The 17,613-nt window shown below is 42.3% G+C and overlaps 5 protein-coding genes across 7 annotated transcripts; 2 read left to right on the top strand and 3 right to left on the bottom strand.

Annotated features, from left to right (window-relative positions):
• Window positions 1-219: 219 nt before the first annotated feature.
• LOC104418662 (5-oxoprolinase) lies at window positions 220-4,722 on the bottom strand. Its single transcript, XM_010030062.3, has 2 exons — window positions 4,557-4,722; window positions 220-4,256 (listed from the first exon to the last, which is right to left on the bottom strand). Exon 2 carries the CDS (start codon window positions 4,209-4,211, stop codon window positions 402-404), a length of 3,810 nt encoding a protein of 1,269 aa, XP_010028364.2. The 5' UTR covers window positions 4,212-4,256; window positions 4,557-4,722; the 3' UTR covers window positions 220-401.
• Window positions 4,723-4,880: 158 nt separating this feature from the next.
• On the top strand, window positions 4,881-6,815 carry LOC104418661 (organelle RRM domain-containing protein 2, mitochondrial). Its single transcript, XM_010030061.3, has 4 exons — window positions 4,881-5,174; window positions 5,532-5,600; window positions 6,036-6,142; window positions 6,519-6,815. Exons 1-4 carry the CDS (start codon window positions 5,024-5,026, stop codon window positions 6,618-6,620), a joined length of 429 nt encoding a protein of 142 aa, XP_010028363.1. The 5' UTR covers window positions 4,881-5,023; the 3' UTR covers window positions 6,621-6,815.
• Window positions 6,816-6,981: 166 nt separating this feature from the next.
• Window positions 6,982-10,848, bottom strand: LOC104418659 (interferon-related developmental regulator 1). The gene is made up of 14 exons (XM_010030060.3): window positions 10,512-10,848; window positions 10,245-10,389; window positions 10,009-10,089; window positions 9,774-9,856; window positions 9,561-9,673; window positions 9,322-9,432; window positions 9,033-9,142; window positions 8,611-8,812; window positions 8,466-8,543; window positions 8,312-8,365; window positions 8,130-8,216; window positions 7,805-7,915; window positions 7,389-7,466; window positions 6,982-7,172 (listed from the first exon to the last, which is right to left on the bottom strand). Exons 1-14 carry the CDS (start codon window positions 10,525-10,527, stop codon window positions 7,137-7,139), a joined length of 1,305 nt encoding a protein of 434 aa, XP_010028362.2. The 5' UTR covers window positions 10,528-10,848; the 3' UTR covers window positions 6,982-7,136.
• A 1,544-nt stretch (window positions 10,849-12,392) lies between these two features.
• On the top strand, window positions 12,393-15,638 carry LOC104418657 (dual-specificity RNA methyltransferase RlmN). Of its 3 annotated transcripts, XR_005546641.1 has the most exons (10): window positions 12,393-12,709; window positions 12,822-12,984; window positions 13,218-13,328; window positions 13,434-13,568; window positions 13,648-13,752; window positions 14,189-14,358; window positions 14,479-14,578; window positions 14,679-14,944; window positions 15,101-15,199; window positions 15,250-15,638. XR_005546641.1 is itself a non-coding variant. In XM_010030057.3 (9 exons), the coding sequence occupies exons 1-8, from the start codon at window positions 12,618-12,620 to the stop codon at window positions 14,922-14,924; spliced, it is 1,122 nt and encodes a 373-aa protein (XP_010028359.2). In that variant the 5' UTR covers window positions 12,393-12,617; the 3' UTR covers window positions 14,925-14,944; window positions 15,101-15,638. The 3 variants fall into 3 exon arrangements, 2 of the variants coding, with proteins under 2 accessions (XP_010028359.2, XP_010028360.2); XM_010030057.3 differs by having other exon boundaries at window positions 15,101-15,638; XM_010030058.3 differs by having other exon boundaries at window positions 12,396-12,709; window positions 14,682-14,944; window positions 15,101-15,638.
• A 34-nt stretch (window positions 15,639-15,672) lies between these two features.
• Window positions 15,673-17,187, bottom strand: LOC104418658. The gene is made up of 2 exons (XM_010030059.3): window positions 16,389-17,187; window positions 15,673-16,139 (listed from the first exon to the last, which is right to left on the bottom strand). The coding sequence occupies exons 1-2, from the start codon at window positions 16,887-16,889 to the stop codon at window positions 15,969-15,971; spliced, it is 672 nt and encodes a 223-aa protein (XP_010028361.2). The 5' UTR covers window positions 16,890-17,187; the 3' UTR covers window positions 15,673-15,968.
• Window positions 17,188-17,613: the final 426 nt, after the last annotated feature.

The following is a 17,613-nucleotide window of genomic DNA, read 5'->3' as shown; positions in this document are numbered from 1 at the left end:
AAAAAAGGCATCGAATTGATATAAGAATAATCCAGGACGGGATATATCAGCATTTGCACTGCGCAGTTTATAAGTGTTTAGTTAAAAAAATTAGAAGATTAGCCGGAGAGGATCTTGCTCTGGAAGCCCTTTTGTCTCCTCTTTGTAAACTTTCTAACTTATTTAGATTTTCTCTGAAGAGAGTTATTTTGAGGTCATGACATTTAGATTCCAAAACCATAGAACAATTGGCAAACTCATTCCAAAGGAACAGAAGGGTGAATCCAGAACACTTCAATTCAAATGCCATTTGGATGAAAGTACTTCAAAGTACAAATGCTCAAAGAGCCCCGCCAATGCTCGAAATGGCTTAACACGCGTAAACAAAGTCCACGCTAACAATTCCTCCGTACTAGCAAAAATTACGGAGGACAGCCCCATCCACCGCCGCCAGGAGTCAGTATCTGAAGTATTTCTCCAGGCTGCACCTGAACAGTGTTCTTGCCTCCCAGGTAAATTTTCCGCCCATCTTTTGTAATGAGAAAGTTTGCTCCGCGCACCCCATCTTTGCCTCCTCTTAACCCCCTCGGAGCGTGAACACGCCTCTCCGACAAAATACTAACCACGACCGGGGACTTGAACTCTATCTCCCTCACGAGACCATCGCCTCCTTTACGAGTTCCGGCCCCTCCGCTATTTTCTCTGAGTCCAAACTTATGCAGAAGAACAGGGTACCTCTGCTCGAAGATCTCGGGATCGGTCATGCGAGTGTTGGTCATATGGCACTGGACCCCACTGGTACCGTCCCAAGTTGGACCAGCTCCGCTCCCGCCGCCAATTGTTTCATAATAACCAAATGTGTCATCTCCAAACGTTAAGTTATTCATACAACCCTGAGAGCAGGCACATGCTTGAAAGGCGGTGAGTATGACGTCAGTAACTCTCTGCGAAGTCAGAACATTACCTCCGACAACAGCAGCTTTATCACTTGGAGAAAGAAATGAACCCTTTGGAACGTGAATTTTGACTGGAGCCAAACATCCCTGATTAAGAGGTATATCGATGTCAACCAAACACCGTAGGCAGTATATGACTGCAGCAGCTGTCACGGCCTCGGGTGCATTCCAGTTCCCATAGACTTCTGGACTGGTCCCACTGAAGTCAAAAACGGCTTCTCCTTTAACAGAATCAATAGTAAGTTCAAGATGTATGATCGAACCATCATCCATGCAATCCTCTTCTTCGATAGTGACAGAATCCTTGTTCCCAGCATTGTTTAATTGAGATGAAACTTTGGCAGCAACTGACTTGAGCATTTCTCTCACAGCTTCTTCTGCATTGTTTTGCACATACATCATGTAAGCTTGAACAGTATCAAGACCATACTGCTCAATTAGCTCTTTTATCAGAATAATTCCTCTCTGGTTTGCAGCTACTTGGGCATGAAGATCTGACAAATTATCTTGAAGCCTGCGGGTGCCTGGAATGTTATGCTCCGATTCATCAGAACAGGGGAAACAAAGTAGCTTCACAATTCCTTCCTCTTGAAATATCCCTTTCTCGACAAGCTTAAATGCTTTTATTGCAGCCCCCTCTTCATATATGGATTTAGAAAAGGGCGGCATGCTTCCTGGAGTGATGCCTCCAATCTCAGCATGATGTCCCCTGCTTGCAACAAAAAATACCAGCTTCCCTTCATCAAAAACGGGTGTAATAACAGTAATATCAGGAAGATGGCTTCCACCGGAGCAGGGATGGTTAGTGACCAGAACATCTCCCTCACTTAAATTGTCACCCCAGTACTCTAGCTGCCATCGGACTGTGCTTGACATTGCTCCTAGGTGGACAGGAACATGAGGAGCATTAGCAACTAGTCCCCCATCAGGGCCAAAAAGAGCACAAGAAAAGTCCAAACGTTCCTTGATATTTGTTGATATGGAAGTTCTCTGCAGCGTTCGTCCCATTTGCTCGGCAATTCCCATAAACCTGTGATTGAAAATTGACAGCTGCACAACATCTGCAACCTTTTCGGTTAACTTCACTGAGCTAACAGCTGATTCAATGTCAATTTTGATGTTGCCATACTTGGTTATCGTTGCTTTACAGTTTGGTTCTACTATGACAGTGCTATTCCCGTTCATGATTATAGCAGGACCAAGCAAACTGTGCCCATAACCCAGATTCTCAAGCTTGAAAAGTGGCGCTGTATGCCAGCCATTCCCAAAGTAGATCTTGTAATGGCCTTCAACTTCAGGAGAACCAAAAGCAGGTTCTAAGGCCCTTGGCTTCAAAATATTCGTGACCCCTATCCCTCGAATCCTCACATCGCATATGAGGATGTTCCTATTCTGCAGCTTAAATCCATATTCTTGCTGAAAGAGGTTCACAAATTCTTCAGCATAGTCAAATCTGGAGTCATCTTCAGTAGTGTGCCTCTTCACCATGATGGCAGTATCCGTACCTTCATACCTTAGATTTAGATATGTCTCTGTTGCAATGTTCTCCTCTCTGAAGCCTTGCTCTTGTAGCTTTTGCTTTATTTGTGTTGATAGAGCAGCTTCTCTACGTGAGGCCTCTACGGTCGACTCAGGACTATAAACAGCAGAATATGGCTCCTGTGCCTCTTCAATAACATCTGCCAGACCCATTCCATATGCACTCAGAATGCCACAGAATCTATGTACTATTACCTCGCTCATGCCCAAAGACCGAGCAATTGCACAGGCATGTTGTGGGCCAGCTCCTCCAAAGCAAGCAAGAGCATGGTTCCTTGTTTCATGGCCCTTCATCTCAGTCAGTTGACGTATTGGACGGCACATCGTCTCATTTGCCACATTAACAAATCCAAGTGCAATCTCTTCGACGGACATTTCCTTCACGGATGAATCCTGGTTCAATCTATACGAATTAATTCCTTTAGCAAGCTTCTCGAATTCTTGCCTTGTCGCCATGATATCTAAAGGCTGATCCTCATTTGGGCCGAAGATAGATGGGAAAAAGTCAGGAATAACATAACCTAAAATCAGGTTTGCATCTGTAACTGCAAGCTCCCCTCCTTTCCTATAACACACTGGACCAGGATGTGCACCCACTGATTCTGGGCCAACCCGGAATGCTCCGAACTGAAACTTTAACTTTGACCCACCGCCTGCAGCAACGGTGTTTATGTCTAGCTGAGGCGCTTGGATTATGGCACCGGCAATTTGGGTCTCCAAAACTTGCTCATAACTCCCTGCATACCGACTCACATCAGTGGATGTGCCTCCCATGTCGAACCCAATGAGGGGCTTGTCTGTCTCAAGCCCAAATAGAGTCTGCGAATAACCAACCACGCCACCAGCTGGACCTGATAGAATTGCTTTGTGACCTGAAAACTTACTTTCAGGTGCTAGTCCACCATCCGATTGCATAAACAACACATTCACCTTGTCCAACCCTTCATCGAACCGGGAGATGAACCCTGACAGATATTCTTTTATGACGGGAGTCAAATATGCATCCACAGTGGCTGTTAAACCTCGAGGAACTGCTCGAACCATCGGAGTCAAAGCTGAAGATAAGGACACATGTCTGAAGCCCAATTTTTCGGCTAAACTCTTCACAGCTATTTCATGATCTGGATAAGTATATGAATGCATCAAGACAACGGCCAAGCAGCTAATTCCTTTGTCCAATAATCCTTTTAGTAAAGGAGACAAAGCCTCTTCATCAAGTGGCTTCAATACCCTGACAAGCTCACCGGAGACTCCCATCACCAATTTGGTGGACGAATGTTGAGCATCTTCCTCCTTACCGGAAACAAGCTCAACTCTCTCATCAGCTTCTATTATTTCCTCATAAAGGTTCGAGGGTTTCAACACAGTCAGGTCAAAGATGTTAGGCCGAGCCTGGTTACCTATCTGCAGCAGATCCTTGAAACCCCGTGTCACGCACAGAGCGATCCTTTCCCCTTTTCTCTCCAAGAGAGCATTTGTCGCCACTGTCGTGCCCATCCTTATCCATTCGATATTCTCCGTCGGCACTTTCGACGCACGAGGGATTTTCTTCCCGGTGTACTTTTCGAGAACCCTCCTAATCCCCTCCACCGGAGCATCATCGTAATTCGCCGGGTCAACTGACAAGAGCTTCAGAACTCGGCCGTCCGGCTCACCCGGAATTTCAGCATAAACATCCGTGAAAGTCCCTCCTCTATCAATGCAAAACCGCAGTTTATCGACAGCCGCACTCCCCATATCCGCAGCCGAATCTCGGGGACCAGACTACGGACAGAAACAGTCCTGCGAGATTCCCCTTCGTCAAAAAAAGAAGATACCAATAGGCCCCACCGTAAAGATCACTCCTTGATGAGCAAAATCAAAACTTGATTGCAGGGTATTGTCTTAACCTCGAAATCTAAACGACCCAAAAAAAAAAAATTTGAAGAAACTAGACAGCGCGAACTCACGGATTGAGCAGTCGCTAAACCGATAATATTCCTCTCGAGCTACTACCGACCGACGATCGCGAACGATCGAATTCCAAATGGAAAAGAGAGAGAAAAACTCAAAACGATCAAAGCAGGAAACGAGGAGCCTTACCTTGCAGACGAGCAGGGAATAGGAGGGAGAGAAACCGGTGCAGAAGAGCTGGCGGAGAGGTTATCGACAGCAATGACACGATTCCCTGCTATCCGCAGTGTCTGATTCGAATGATTGAATAAGGAAAATCAAGCGAAAGCAGCCGAAGTGGGACTCCTCGTCATCGTTGCCAAGTTGTCGTGATCCTGATGATTCTGTGAATATATTACTGTGACATGCAGAGGCGTCAGGCATTCTCCAGAAGTGAGCTCCTTTTGGGCTTTCTCCCTTTCGGCTTCGGAAAAGCCCATGAAAGGCCCCTCGGAATCCACGAACTACATTATCTCCCCCGAAGTGATCGTCGCTTCGACCCCTCTCAAACCACAACCGGTTCTCAGGGTTTTAGGGTTTATCGCCTCGCTCCATCGCCCCCACCGTCGCCGGCCGTCCCCCGCCGCGCAGCGTCTGTCGACCTGTTCATTCGAGAAATGGCGATGAGGCTTGGGTTCGCGAGGAGGCTGCTCTCGACTTCGAGTTTTGCCTCCCAGCTCTCGGCTCCCGCGGCAACCGCCGCCGCAACCGCCGCCGCCGGCAGCGACAAGCCCGCGCCTATTCCTTCCGATACTCTCTTCGTCTCGGGTATAAAGTCTCGATTCTTTTAATCGGCCTGTTCATCTTTTGATCGAGGTGTTGAGCTCCAATGTGACTGGGTGGTTGAGCTCGTAGTTTTCGCAGGGACTTTTGATTGTGTTTGCTTCTTTTATGTTTGAGAGGAGTAGATCTCGAAGCATGCTTAGTTTACCGCCGTGAACCTTACTGTTCAGCCTCGCGAGTCTTTGACGTATAGTGGCGGTGCCTTTCAAAGGATTAGCAGGATGAAATTGTCTTGAAGTTCACCATTTGATTTATTGCCTCGTTTTGAATGTACAATATGGGAGTAGACAGTATCGCTATGTCGATGAACTCATGCGTTTTTCCCTTTGTTGTGTTCCACAGGGCTTAATAAGAGAACGACCACGGAGAAGCTCCATGAGTCATTCTCACAATTTGGCCAAGTCGTCCACGGTAATGTTACATATTGATCCAAATGATGTTGTTCATGATATGGCTCACATGACACTCAGGCGTGCACACACTGACATGCGTAGTTGTGTATGACTAGAGCTAGTGATTGACACACCTCGTGGAGTAGCTAATTTTTGTTCTGTAAGAGGAGAAGAAAAAGTATGTAGACAGATCCATGGAAAGCCGACAAAAGGAAAAGGAATGTTTTGCTGACATTTTGTATCAATTCGGTCATGACTGTAATCCGCTTTCTTGACCTCTTTCAACCTCTGTTTCGCAAACTTTCAGTTTCCTTCCTACGTTTTTATGACCCCCCCATTTTGGATATACATAACGGACTGAGGTGAAGGGTGTGCCTGTTTTCACTATCCTTGCCCATTGCATTGAGTGCTTGGAAATCAAGCTACTGACACTAGCATCTTTGTGTTTATACAGCCAAAGTAGTTACAGATCGGAATTCTGGGTACTCAAAAGGATTTGGCTTTGTGAAGTATGCATCGATAGAGGATGCTGGAAAAGGAATAGAAGGAATGGATGCAAAGGTCTGTTCTCGCTTGCATATCTTGAATTTTGTCTGCCTATCTGTTGTGATCATTGATGAATTAGTTGCAATTTGAACATTCCCTAATGTAACTTCGAACGTGAACTAAGCCATAGCCCAATCTAAATCCATGAACTCTGCAGAATTAAGCCATAGGCCAATCTGAATCCATGAACTATGCAGAATTAGACTGACTTGGTGACTTCACATGCGTTTTGGCAATGGCTTACTCCTACATGAAATCCAACTTTGTTGCTAACAAAGAAAAACTAAAATGGGTCTTTGTTACTTTTGTCATACGACATTTGGTATCCATACTGAAATTAATTGGAATAAGATAACTTATGCCATGTTATTTTCCATGTATTGCAATGCAGTTTCTTGATGGATGGGTAATATTTGCTGAATATGCACGGCCAAGACCTCCCCCTGGACAGGCACCAACTCAGGATACATACACGCGGAGGAGCGGATATTGAAACATTTCAGTGTCAATACAGGCCTATATTAGCATGAACTAAGACCTTGAATTGTATTCTGTTCAAGCACCTGCACTGGACTTGTTAAGTCACTGACCTTGTTATATTATTCTTTGAATACAAGTATGAGGTCTTCTTTATCTAAAGTTTGTATCGTTATTTTGGCGTTTTTAAGACAAGTTTGTGGTTGCTGAAGCTGTCGCTTTTGTTTGTCACTTTAGAATTTGGTACGAATTTGCGCTCCGGAAATTACTAAATCAACTCGGAATATGTCGTTTGACTAAGTCGTCAATGTGATTCTTGCGTATGCAGAATGATATGAATTGATGAAAGTGGGCATATAGCTCATTTCGGGAAAGGCTTGGCATAAGTGATGAAAAGCATGGTATTAGCTTGCAAGTGTGAATTATGTTACAACAACAATGCCAATAATGACCAAAAAGAATGAGATTTCTCGGAAATTATGATCATCACAGTGAGTAGCCGACTAGTTTGCATGTCTAAGTATATGGACTTTCAATCTTCAGAAATGAAATGGCCAATGTTTCTTTCCTGGAAAAAAAAAAATTGAAACTGATCAGGGATTAGCAGCAAGATTGAAGCCTTCACGTGCATAATCAGGGAAATGAACTAAAAGCGCAGGGTCTTATATTTGCTAGCCCCCGAAACATATCAAATTTGAAGGATAACATAACAAATAATGTCGTATAAACTAAAGTGGCACGGTCAAGATCAGCGAACATAGCATAGGAGTGGAGATCGGTCTACCTCTGACGACGTTCGGTTCTTGTTCAAGAGCTGTGTCCTTGCTTTGTTTTTAGCAGAATTTGCCGACTTGTTCATTCTCTGAAAAGGACACGCAAATAAATCGTCACAAGCCTGCATTACAATGTAGAATACTAATTCCTGAAGCTACAATGAAATAGTAATGACTCTCTTCAGTAAAAAAAGAATTTCTCAAATCCTGTTTCGTGGTATGAACTTAGGGATGCATGTGGTGGAAACTATTGGAGTTTTCTTTTTCCCCTTTTGAAAAGGCTGCGGACAAGTGCTTAAGGGATTCAAGATTTGGATATAGCTAATTGTGTTTTAAAGAAGTCTTTCGTTTGAATAGATGACAAGAAACTTCCCTAAAGCAAAAGAATCGAGGAGTAGAATTTGTCAGTATGGTATCAGTTCAGTACTTGATCAACTAGTTTTTCCTTGCTGGAAGAGAAAGAAAGATCAATCTCTTTGCTTCTTGCTTTATCTCTAGCTTTAGGCTTTCGAACCGGAAGCAAGTAGTGCTTAACCACCTGCAAATTGTCAATAGGAGAAGTCATTTTTGTAGCTGTAAGCAGAGAGGATGTTGTAGATTCAGCAGCCTGAACACATGCCTAAAGATATTTTTGACCTAGAAACTGTAAATTATCTCTTTATAAGAGATTAACAACTCTGCAATAATGCTTTACCAAAAAAAAAAACAACTCTGCAATAATGTCTTCATAAGAGATTAAAAATTCTGCAAACCTCTTCTCTTTCTGGTACGTCGAGTCGAGTGTCTGAAGGACCCTCTTGGTTAACAAACTCGAACACATCTCTGAGGAGTTTGTTTCCCTGTTTGGAAAGAGAAAAAAATGTCGGCTATCGTAACAGTTCATAAATCAGAAAAAGAGGAAATAGAATCTTAGAAACTACAATCAGAAACTTACAAGCATATGAGTAATGAATCCATCTTTTCCTAGAAACTGCTTGAAGAAATTTAGCTTTCCAATCATAGAAATCAAAATGTTAGTGAATTATAAGCAGCCTTTTCTTTAATGAAATATTAGATGGAGAAGAGGAGCTTTAAAGCAGCAATGGTACCTGTATTGACTCTGACCATGTTGATAAATTTACTCTTTGTCTGCCAACTGCTATGCTCTTCTTTGGGAATTTGTCCTCCTGAAATCAAGAACTTCAATTCAAACTCAAACCCCAAGTCCAGCTCTGTGTAAAGTAAGATTGTTACCTCTGAATATTTGATGATGGTTGGATTTATGCTGCAGACTGTACTCCTCACTAGCTTTGCAATGTCATCGCAAGCCTCAGTTTCATCAGAGAACTTACGGAGAGATCCAATTTCCAGTATCAAAAACAATGCTTCACAGGCTACCAGTTGTACAGCTTCAATATTGTTGGTCTTTAGTAGGCTCAAGAAGTAAGGGATAGCCCTGCACCAAATCAGGAAAAAAATTAAAAAAAATAAAATTAATGCAACAGTTACAGATTTAAATTAGATCAATGGACAAAAAGAATAGCAATTCAACATCGATTAAGGAAAACTAAATCGATGCTACCTGCATCCGTTAAGTAATTGCAGGAATTAAATGTGTGCAGTAGATAAAATGTGTTTAATGATGTGAAGAGAAAGTTGGATACATCCTAACTCACCCCTTCCACAGCTTGCTATCAACTCTCCATCCATCAAGCGTTGAGAGCAAGCAGGACCATGCAGATATTGCAGCAACAAGAATGGACAGTGCATCAGCATCCTCAGATATCTAAGCAACAAAAAGAGCAAGCACTTCAGCTTCAGGGTTTGCTTTCTTTAAGAAGAATGCCATCGATTGCATTGCATCTGATAAACATATAAAGCCATTGAAAATACTGCTGCTTTCACAATTATATCAATATAAGGAGATACAGCTGAGTTTTAACATAGCTTTAGGTGCATGCATACATTAGTGCCACCTTGTTGGTGGATGAAATCCCATAAAATCTGCATAGACTTTTCAGTCTCCACCGAAGCATCTGCACAGAAGTAGGTAACCACCACCAAGCTATTCGTCATCTGCATATGTGATCACAAGGCCAATTATCTATCCTCCGGAATTAGTTGAAATTCAATTGACGATATCCATGTGTCTAGACCTGGAAGACTGTATTATACTTCAAAATCCGTTTTTTCGATGATTATACCTCGTTGTAGAGTTTCTTGGCATGAGGTTTAAGTGCCTTGGAAAATAAGGAAACAGATTCTTCATATAGTTCGCGAGCCTTGTCTCTGCATTTGGTTGTCATTGCCAGCAACCCTACATGGAAACATCAAGTAAGGCACATGTCAGTTGCCGAATTACAAATCTATATGGTTTATACATGTACGTATAGACAATATATATAATCCTAACTCACCAATAGCACGAGATGCTAAGGCCACCTCCTTAGGCGAACCATTCTTCACACAATTCAGGAATCGATAGAGCAAAGTAGCAAAGCTTCAAAGCAGAAACACAGAAACAAAAGATCACCAATTGACCGTGTCACTCGTGATGAACAAAACAAGGCACACATGATTATCACTTAAACCAAAGAGCTGAAGTTTGGAAATTGCGCCACAAAAAAGTCAAGATATCCAAGATTCACTCACTTATCCTCGACGAATTCATGCTTTATCTGGTGGCTGAATATCTGGATTATGGAGGTCAATGCATCTTCTCTAACCGACCCCCTTGATTTATAAAACACAACGGAAAGGAAAACGGGTCAGATAATCTGTAGTCATAGTCATAGGCAGTGTAAAGAACATCAAATTATTCACAGCATCCTTAAAAAAGAGAAGAAGCAACGGAAAACCAGAAAGCACACGACACGAAAGTAGCCTACTTCTTCTTGAACAGCTCCTCTAAGTAATACCCCAACTCCAGCATCGGCACGCTCGGCGCTCTCTTCGCCGCGACCTCGCCCTCTCCCGCGTCCGCGTCCGCCCAATGCGCAGACCCGCCGCCGTCTTTCCTCGCGCGGCCCGAACCTGCACCGTCCAGCAAAGCTTTTCGCCTTCACAAATCCTCATCATCTCCAGACACGAAAAGAGAAAAACCAAAAGCCGACGTCTTCGCCGACGGACTTTTGCGGAGGAGAAAAGAAACTCACGCTTCTGAAGTCCCATGTTCGCTTCGTGCCCTGTGAACGGAAAAGCAGGTGGCCGTCGGCGAGAGCTCGATGGCTTTCACCCGAAAAACGTGGCGTGTCGCTGTCCAGGCTTCGTACGACGCGCAGCGACGTGAATATGTGGGGAGGCGGAGGAGGTGTTGAGTAGGCACGGGAGCGGCTTCCGGGTTGCGATTCGTGTACGAGGAGAGTTCGGCTTCATTTGTCCGATGATGTATGTGTCCAGACAGATAGGATTTTCGTGTCGGCCGACGATAAATCTAGCAGGAAATCTAGTTGAGGCGCAATTCCGGGGGCTTTTACGGATTAGGTATCTTGATCGAATCCACATGTGGGAACAAGAAAAAGGGTAGGGGAATTGCACTATTTGGCCCTCTAGTTTTAGGGGGAATCTTGTTTTTGGGGTTTATACTCTGTTTATTTGTAATTCTAGTCCACGGCACTATATTTCCGTACACTACATTTATTTCTTGTTAATAGATTTAAGATTTTGTTGGTGCATAGGCTTGCCCTTTTGTGCATCCTAAGCAAAACGTTAAAAAAAACTTCACCTCGGACTTCGTTCGGATATCAGAATCCCCGGGATGTAAACTTGTAGAGGATATTATTGGGTATATAGTAAAAAAAGACATACTATGCCAATTGGAGATGTAAGACATATGGATACCGACATGTAAAAATATAGAATGCATATATGGAGCCCACATCATTATATATCTAACGGAAAAATGTGGAGACTTGTATGGAAATTATGACTTTTCTCTTATGGTGAGGTTACGTCGAGAATCTAAGTGTCAATTTAAGATCTTGTTGGCCAAAGATTTACCCTTTTTATTCTCACAACATAATGAAACCTGTGAGAATACATCTATGTCATGTTGACTTTCTTTTTTGATGTGAATATGATGTTGATTTACTCCTTTAGATGTATACTCAGGAAGAGGACACCCTATTATTAATCGATTTTTTTTTCTCGTACTCTAGATATCTTTAAAGACTTATCCAACAAATAATATATCCATGAATAGATAAACAAATTAGAGATTAAATTTTATCTTTCACATGTTTCACTATTAGAATCTAAATCTTTTTTAACCTATAATAACCTTCTTAATAAAAGTCATATATCGAATTATCATTCCCTTTCCATTTATATTTAAATAATGTTTTTGACGCTTTTGTAATGGGTGTTTTATTATCAACCTCATTCTTACAAATATGTCTAATGAGGTGGTTTTGCTTAATAAGGAATCAAAAGAACAAAATGATTGTGTTGGTAGTTTGTCTTTTTGATCTCTTGCATGTAAAGTTCGAATTATACTGACTCAATCACCTCATTAGATATATTGATAACTACAATCTCCATCGCCTTAGTAATTCAATAGATTTGCATTTCTTAAATATTATTTATTAATTTATTCACTTAATTTATTCAGAAGTAATTTGAGGGATCATGCATCTTTTATTGGTTATTAGTTATAATGAAAAAATCTTTTATTGCAATGAAAAAAGTGCAGGTTTAGTCCAGCCAATTCTTGAAATTTTCATTTCATACCGATTTGAGGTACGCGCCATGTACGCGAATGATAATAAAATGTTGTATAAATAGCAAAGAAGACGAAATATTTTGAAAGGAATCAGATGATTATTAAGTGAAGCACTTGTTGACATGTACAAAAATTGATAATTATTCAACGAAATTAGTTTAGTAAGTAATGATAAAAATATTATAATCATAAAAAAAAATATAGAGAGCTTGACAAATGGTATTTTTTCGCCTTAAAATATATAAATAGACAGGACGATGATCGCCAAAATCGATTTCTTATTGTCACTATTTTTCGGCAAGAATTCTTACGCTGCTAAAGTAGAATTGGATCGACAATTTATTTTTGCCCGGCAAGAAGGGGAAAAAGAAGGGGAAAAAAAAACATTTACTTTGGCGTCGCCCACGTTGTTGTTCGCTCTTAATTTCTGTCTCGACCGCCGTGACCAGCAGCTGCGCGGCGGCGATCTCTTCCGGCGAATCGAATCGAAAGGCGGAAAAGGCTGAAGGGTCGAAGCTGAAGAAGACGTCTCCGCCTCCCGATGGCGTACCGGTCGGTGTTCGACGCCGGCGTAATCACGTCGGAGTTCGACAAGGCCGGAATCAGCCCTCACTTCATCCCCTGCGTTTGGAAGTAAGTTTCTCTCTCTTTCCCTCCGCAAAGCTCGCTGATGGATAGGAATTGGGCGTTTCGGTTTTGCTTGAAATTCGTAGACTTGATCGTCCGTTGTTGCCCTTTGCTGAAGATGGGTGGCGCGAAACCCTAGCTGCGAGTGGACCGACATACCGTCGCTGCCCGCCGCCGCGTACTTGGTGCTGAATTCAAAGTTCAAGCCTTTGACCTCGACTCTTCACTCTCGAGTCGATTCTAGTGACCAAGTCACCACCAAACTTCTCATCAAGTTGCAGGTTTGTTGTTCTTGTTCATGGCATGATGTTGGAGAGATTTTATGATGCAACACTTATGGCACCCAATCTAGATTATGCCTTTCAATGGCTTGTTGTCCCGCTTCTACTAGTTGCTTCGCTACCTATGTTCAAATAATGCAAAAAAGGCGAGAACTTGATGAGGCGATAGGTGGAAACCTTCTGGCAATTTGGGATTGCCCTTGTTGATTCTTGGTTTGAATTGTTGTGAATAGAATGAGGCTTTTGTGGAGGCTGTGATCATGACATACGACACACGACTAGGCAAATATTGTGGGAAACCCCGCCCAGGAGGTCTCAGGTCAACTCTGTGCATATCGTCTCAGGTATTCTTCTGTCATTGAGCTATGTTTTTTTTTTTTTTTTTTTTTTTGATCTTTTAATTTTCTATGAAGATGAATCGTCTATGCCTTTGACTTGTAATGCTGTAGGTTGGTTGCAAAATGGGGTGCAAATTCTGTGCGACTGGAAGCATGGGATTCAAGAGCAATTTATCATCAGGAGAAATTGTGGAACAATTGGTCCATGCCTCTCATATATCCTCTATACGGAATGTCGTATTCATGGTTAGTACTTTCTCTCGTGCAAGAGAAATCTTGCATAGGTAATTGGCTATCATAATCTTCTGTTGACTTTGCTGGGCAGGGAATGGGAGAACCTTTGAATAATTATACTGCAGTAGTGGAAGCTATCCGTGTAATGACCAGCTCACCATTCCAGTTGTCACTAAGGAGAATAACCGTCTCAACGGTATGGTTGTTGTTTTGTTGTTATGACATCATCACCCTGCTATTTTACTTTTTCATTAATGTCTTGTTAGTTTCCTGATGATTACTTGTGCCAGGTCACCTGTTCAGAATTCTCTGCACATTTACTTAGCTTGATACTCTGCCTCTTTTGTCTTATAAAACAATTTTGGGAAGACATCTTGAGTGGTTTTGGTCCCCCTCATTTGTCATTGTTAATTGCTCAGATAGAGATACAAGTTATTCAATTTTTTCCTTAGAGAGCTACATCGATTTTTATATTCTTCAAGTTGTTTGACTGGAGTTTTAACAACAATAGGTAGGTAGTAGACAATTGTTGCCCTTAGATTTCTAAACCTTCAAAAAACTGTTGTGTGGTTGGAGGCATAAGATGACTGTGCCAGAGGAAACTATTAAATCATCTACTGTACTTACTGCAGGTTGGTATCACTCATGCTATTAGCAAGCTTCATAATGATCTACCAGGCGTGAACTTAGCTGTATCATTGCATGCACCAGTTCAAGATATCCGTTGTCAGATAATGCCTGCTGCCCGTGCCTTTCCTCTGGAAAAACTTATGGACACATTGCAAGTATATCAAAAGAACAGGTAGTAGTGGTTGTGACCCCCAAATTGTCAATTAACCCGCCACTACTAATTTGTATGATCCCATTTAAGTTTCTCAACATGAGTTTATCCTAATATCTAAAGGTAGGTTGTTTGATGCAGTAAGCAGAAAATCTTTATCGAGTACATAATGCTCAACGAAGTGAATGATGAAGAGCAGCATGCCCACCTACTAGGCAAATTGCTGGAGACATTTGATGTGGTATGTCACTCATCAGATTGCATATCTTGCTATCCTAATAAATTAGTGCTGATCCAGCAGGCAATTGATTCTTCACTCTCTCCATTTTTGTCTTTTCAAGCAGGTTGTGAACTTGATACCCTTTAATCCAATTGGCAGTATTAGTCAATTTAGATCCAGCAGCGATGTGAAAGTATCAAATTTCCAGAAAGTGCTTAGGGGTACTTATAACATTCGCACGACAGTTCGTAAGCAAATGGGTCAGGATATAAGTGGCGCATGTGGTCAGTTGGTTGTGAATCTTCCCAATAAGAGGTCCTCAGTTAATGCGGAGCTCCTTGCTGACATAGAGGATTTACGTCTTTAAGTTTGTCAAATTTGTTTGAGGTGAGATGACATGCAGCATCATTGTCTCTTCAGCACTCATCTAATTAGTTAGAACTTATCTCAAGTGAAAGTTGGATTATTCAACCCATTGTTCTGTGAGGTTTTTCCCTCGAGAAATGAAATATGTCTCACTAGTAACCTGATTACAATATTCAGGAAGCATTGGAGACTGCATTTACTTGGACACAGTGGGTAATGACTAAGTTCTCAGACGGTAGATCAGCTGGGCGGCTCACAAATTCAGCATTAGAAGTTACCCATTTCAGAACTCTTCAATTAAAGACTTTACCAGTTGTTGAAACATGGTCGGACAACCTAATACGAGTTGAAACTCCCAACCGCAAGCCACTTATATGACTCACAGTTGCAGGAGATATGGCTGGCTGATGAGTATATGCTCTTGGATTCTCTCTGCTGAGAAGTGATGCCACAAAAGGATTTTCCAGTCTCGCTGATACTTCGCCTCGTTCCCCAGAAAAGAATGAGGACAAAATCGAGATGAAGGGTTTGCAATTTGCCTGAGTCAGTACTGATTTTGAAGCTGTTTCTAGATTTTCTTTCTTTAGCTCCCTTGTATTGAGCCTTCTTATTCAACGGATGCATTGATTTGATTAGTCAGTGTGTCGTGAAGTTTTGCCCTCATTGTATCAAAGAACAAGATCGAGTTAATGCAAAGTATCCATACTTTGGCTTACTGAACAAATTCTGGATAATAACTCAACGTCCAATGATGGAATCGCTTATGTGGGTCGATTCACCTGCACACAATTTAGTCTTGCAGATACATACACAGGACTGGGAAATGATGCTGGCAATCTGTCCCTTCTTTTTCTAGGCTTGTAAAGAGTGACTTATTCACAAAATATATGCCAGTGTAATTGCAGAGAAAAAGAAAAAATCTGAGCCCTGTACAGTTTTGGACAGATGAGTCAGTAATTTGCTACAGCTTCACAGGTTTCTCTTCTTTTACATTCCTTGAGCATGGTTTTGGGTTTGCTCTAGCAAGATTGCGGAGGAGGAAGAATTATTTCTGGGACTTGAAACGGGTACACCACTTGATTAGGAGGTCCTCAATGTTGGCATTCATCCTTGTCCCGACACCGCCCCATACCAACATGTGAGCAATGTCACCCATCGTCGATCCTGTCACCTCGTGCACTGCCTCGAACCCGATTCTCGTGTAAAATCTAACCAGCTTTAAGAAATAAGGAAGAGCATTATCAGTTAACCATATGATCACGTCATCAAATTCAATTCGGCCGCCGGCAAGGGACGAATCTCAAGTTGTAAAAGTTTAAAAGCTTACAGATCAGGGTAAGTTTATTCATTTACCCTAAACATCCAGCAATCATAACTCGCCTTTCACTCCCCATTGAAAAAGTTCAAAACTTTCTGGTACTAACTCATCAAGAACGTGAACCAGAGAGAGGGAAACAAAAGGAACCTTGGAATGGTAAAGTTCCGAGTCATTGATGGCCAGCAACTCGGCCCTCCTGCAGCCACACTCGTACCCATGCCTTATGGCCACAGCTCCAATGAACAGCCCTATCCCAAATATGGATCTCTCCATCCCCAGCGTCTCTCTCCTCAACCTGATCGAATCCAGGTGCAGAATCTTCCCTCCTGTCCAGACCCGGATCAAACCCTCAGCCCTCCCGAGCTCTTGCCGGGCGTCCAAGCTCCTGGCCGTGATTCTGAAAAAGGGTCCCAGCGTTTTCAGCTCAATGTCAAGGTTCTGGGCCGTTGAGGCGCTGATTATGTCGGTCATGGTTGGGAACCTATCATTGGTGGTCTCTGTTTTGGGGTTCTTGGGCGGTTCTTGAAGTTCGGTGGTTCTCAGCTGGGATATCGGCGCCGTCGATGGAGGGGAAATTTGGGCTCTGAAGTGAACTCTTCGAGTGTTCAAGGGGAATTTGGAGGTGGGTATCAAGGATGTCGGATTCATTTGTTGTTTTGACTCTGGGTTTCCAGCAAACACATACGGTTCCAGTGCAAAAAGAAAGCTCGGAAGAGATTGTAGACCGGCAACACCGCAGACGTTTTTTTAACTGAGAACGGGCTGAGCTAGAGATGACGGCACGTGGCAAACCGAGGATCACCAGGTCAAGCCGCTCCATGCCAATTACCATATCGAAACAGTAAAGGAATAAGAAAGAGGCGCAAAAAATGTTTCCAAACTCAGGAAAACGCAGCGTCGAACTTCCTCTCTCACTTTTCTGCTGCAGAAATTTTCTTGAACTTGAAGATTCTGTCAGGATTAAAGGGCAAAAAAAAAAAAAAAAAATTGGGGGCAAAAAGGAGGTATTTTGAAATACCTCACAACTTATAAATCTCTCTCTATCATCTCTCTCTCTACCGATCTTCGAACTCCAGACCTGGGTTCCGGAAGGGAGCTCCCCGAGCCAGCAGAGCTGAAGGAAAATCGGTGACAGATGCCTGCCTCTTTATGTAATATAACGTCACTGAAACTGAAAGGACCGCTTTTACGATTTTCTTTTCTCAAAAGAATTTAATAAATATATATATATATATAAATACGGTTTGAAAGATGGCTGACATGAAAAATTATACTTCATTAGAGTATTAGGTAAGCGAATTATTTTTTGCTATCTTCTGAATTTGTTCTGAAATATAAGAAAATTATGGATGTGTGAATAATTAATGGGCTT

Source organism: Eucalyptus grandis, chromosome 9, assembly GCF_016545825.1.
Source record: "Eucalyptus grandis isolate ANBG69807.140 chromosome 9, ASM1654582v1, whole genome shotgun sequence".
Lineage (NCBI taxonomy): Eukaryota > Viridiplantae > Streptophyta > Magnoliopsida > Myrtales > Myrtaceae > Eucalyptus > Eucalyptus grandis.
This window is presented reverse-complemented; position numbering and strand designations above follow the sequence as displayed.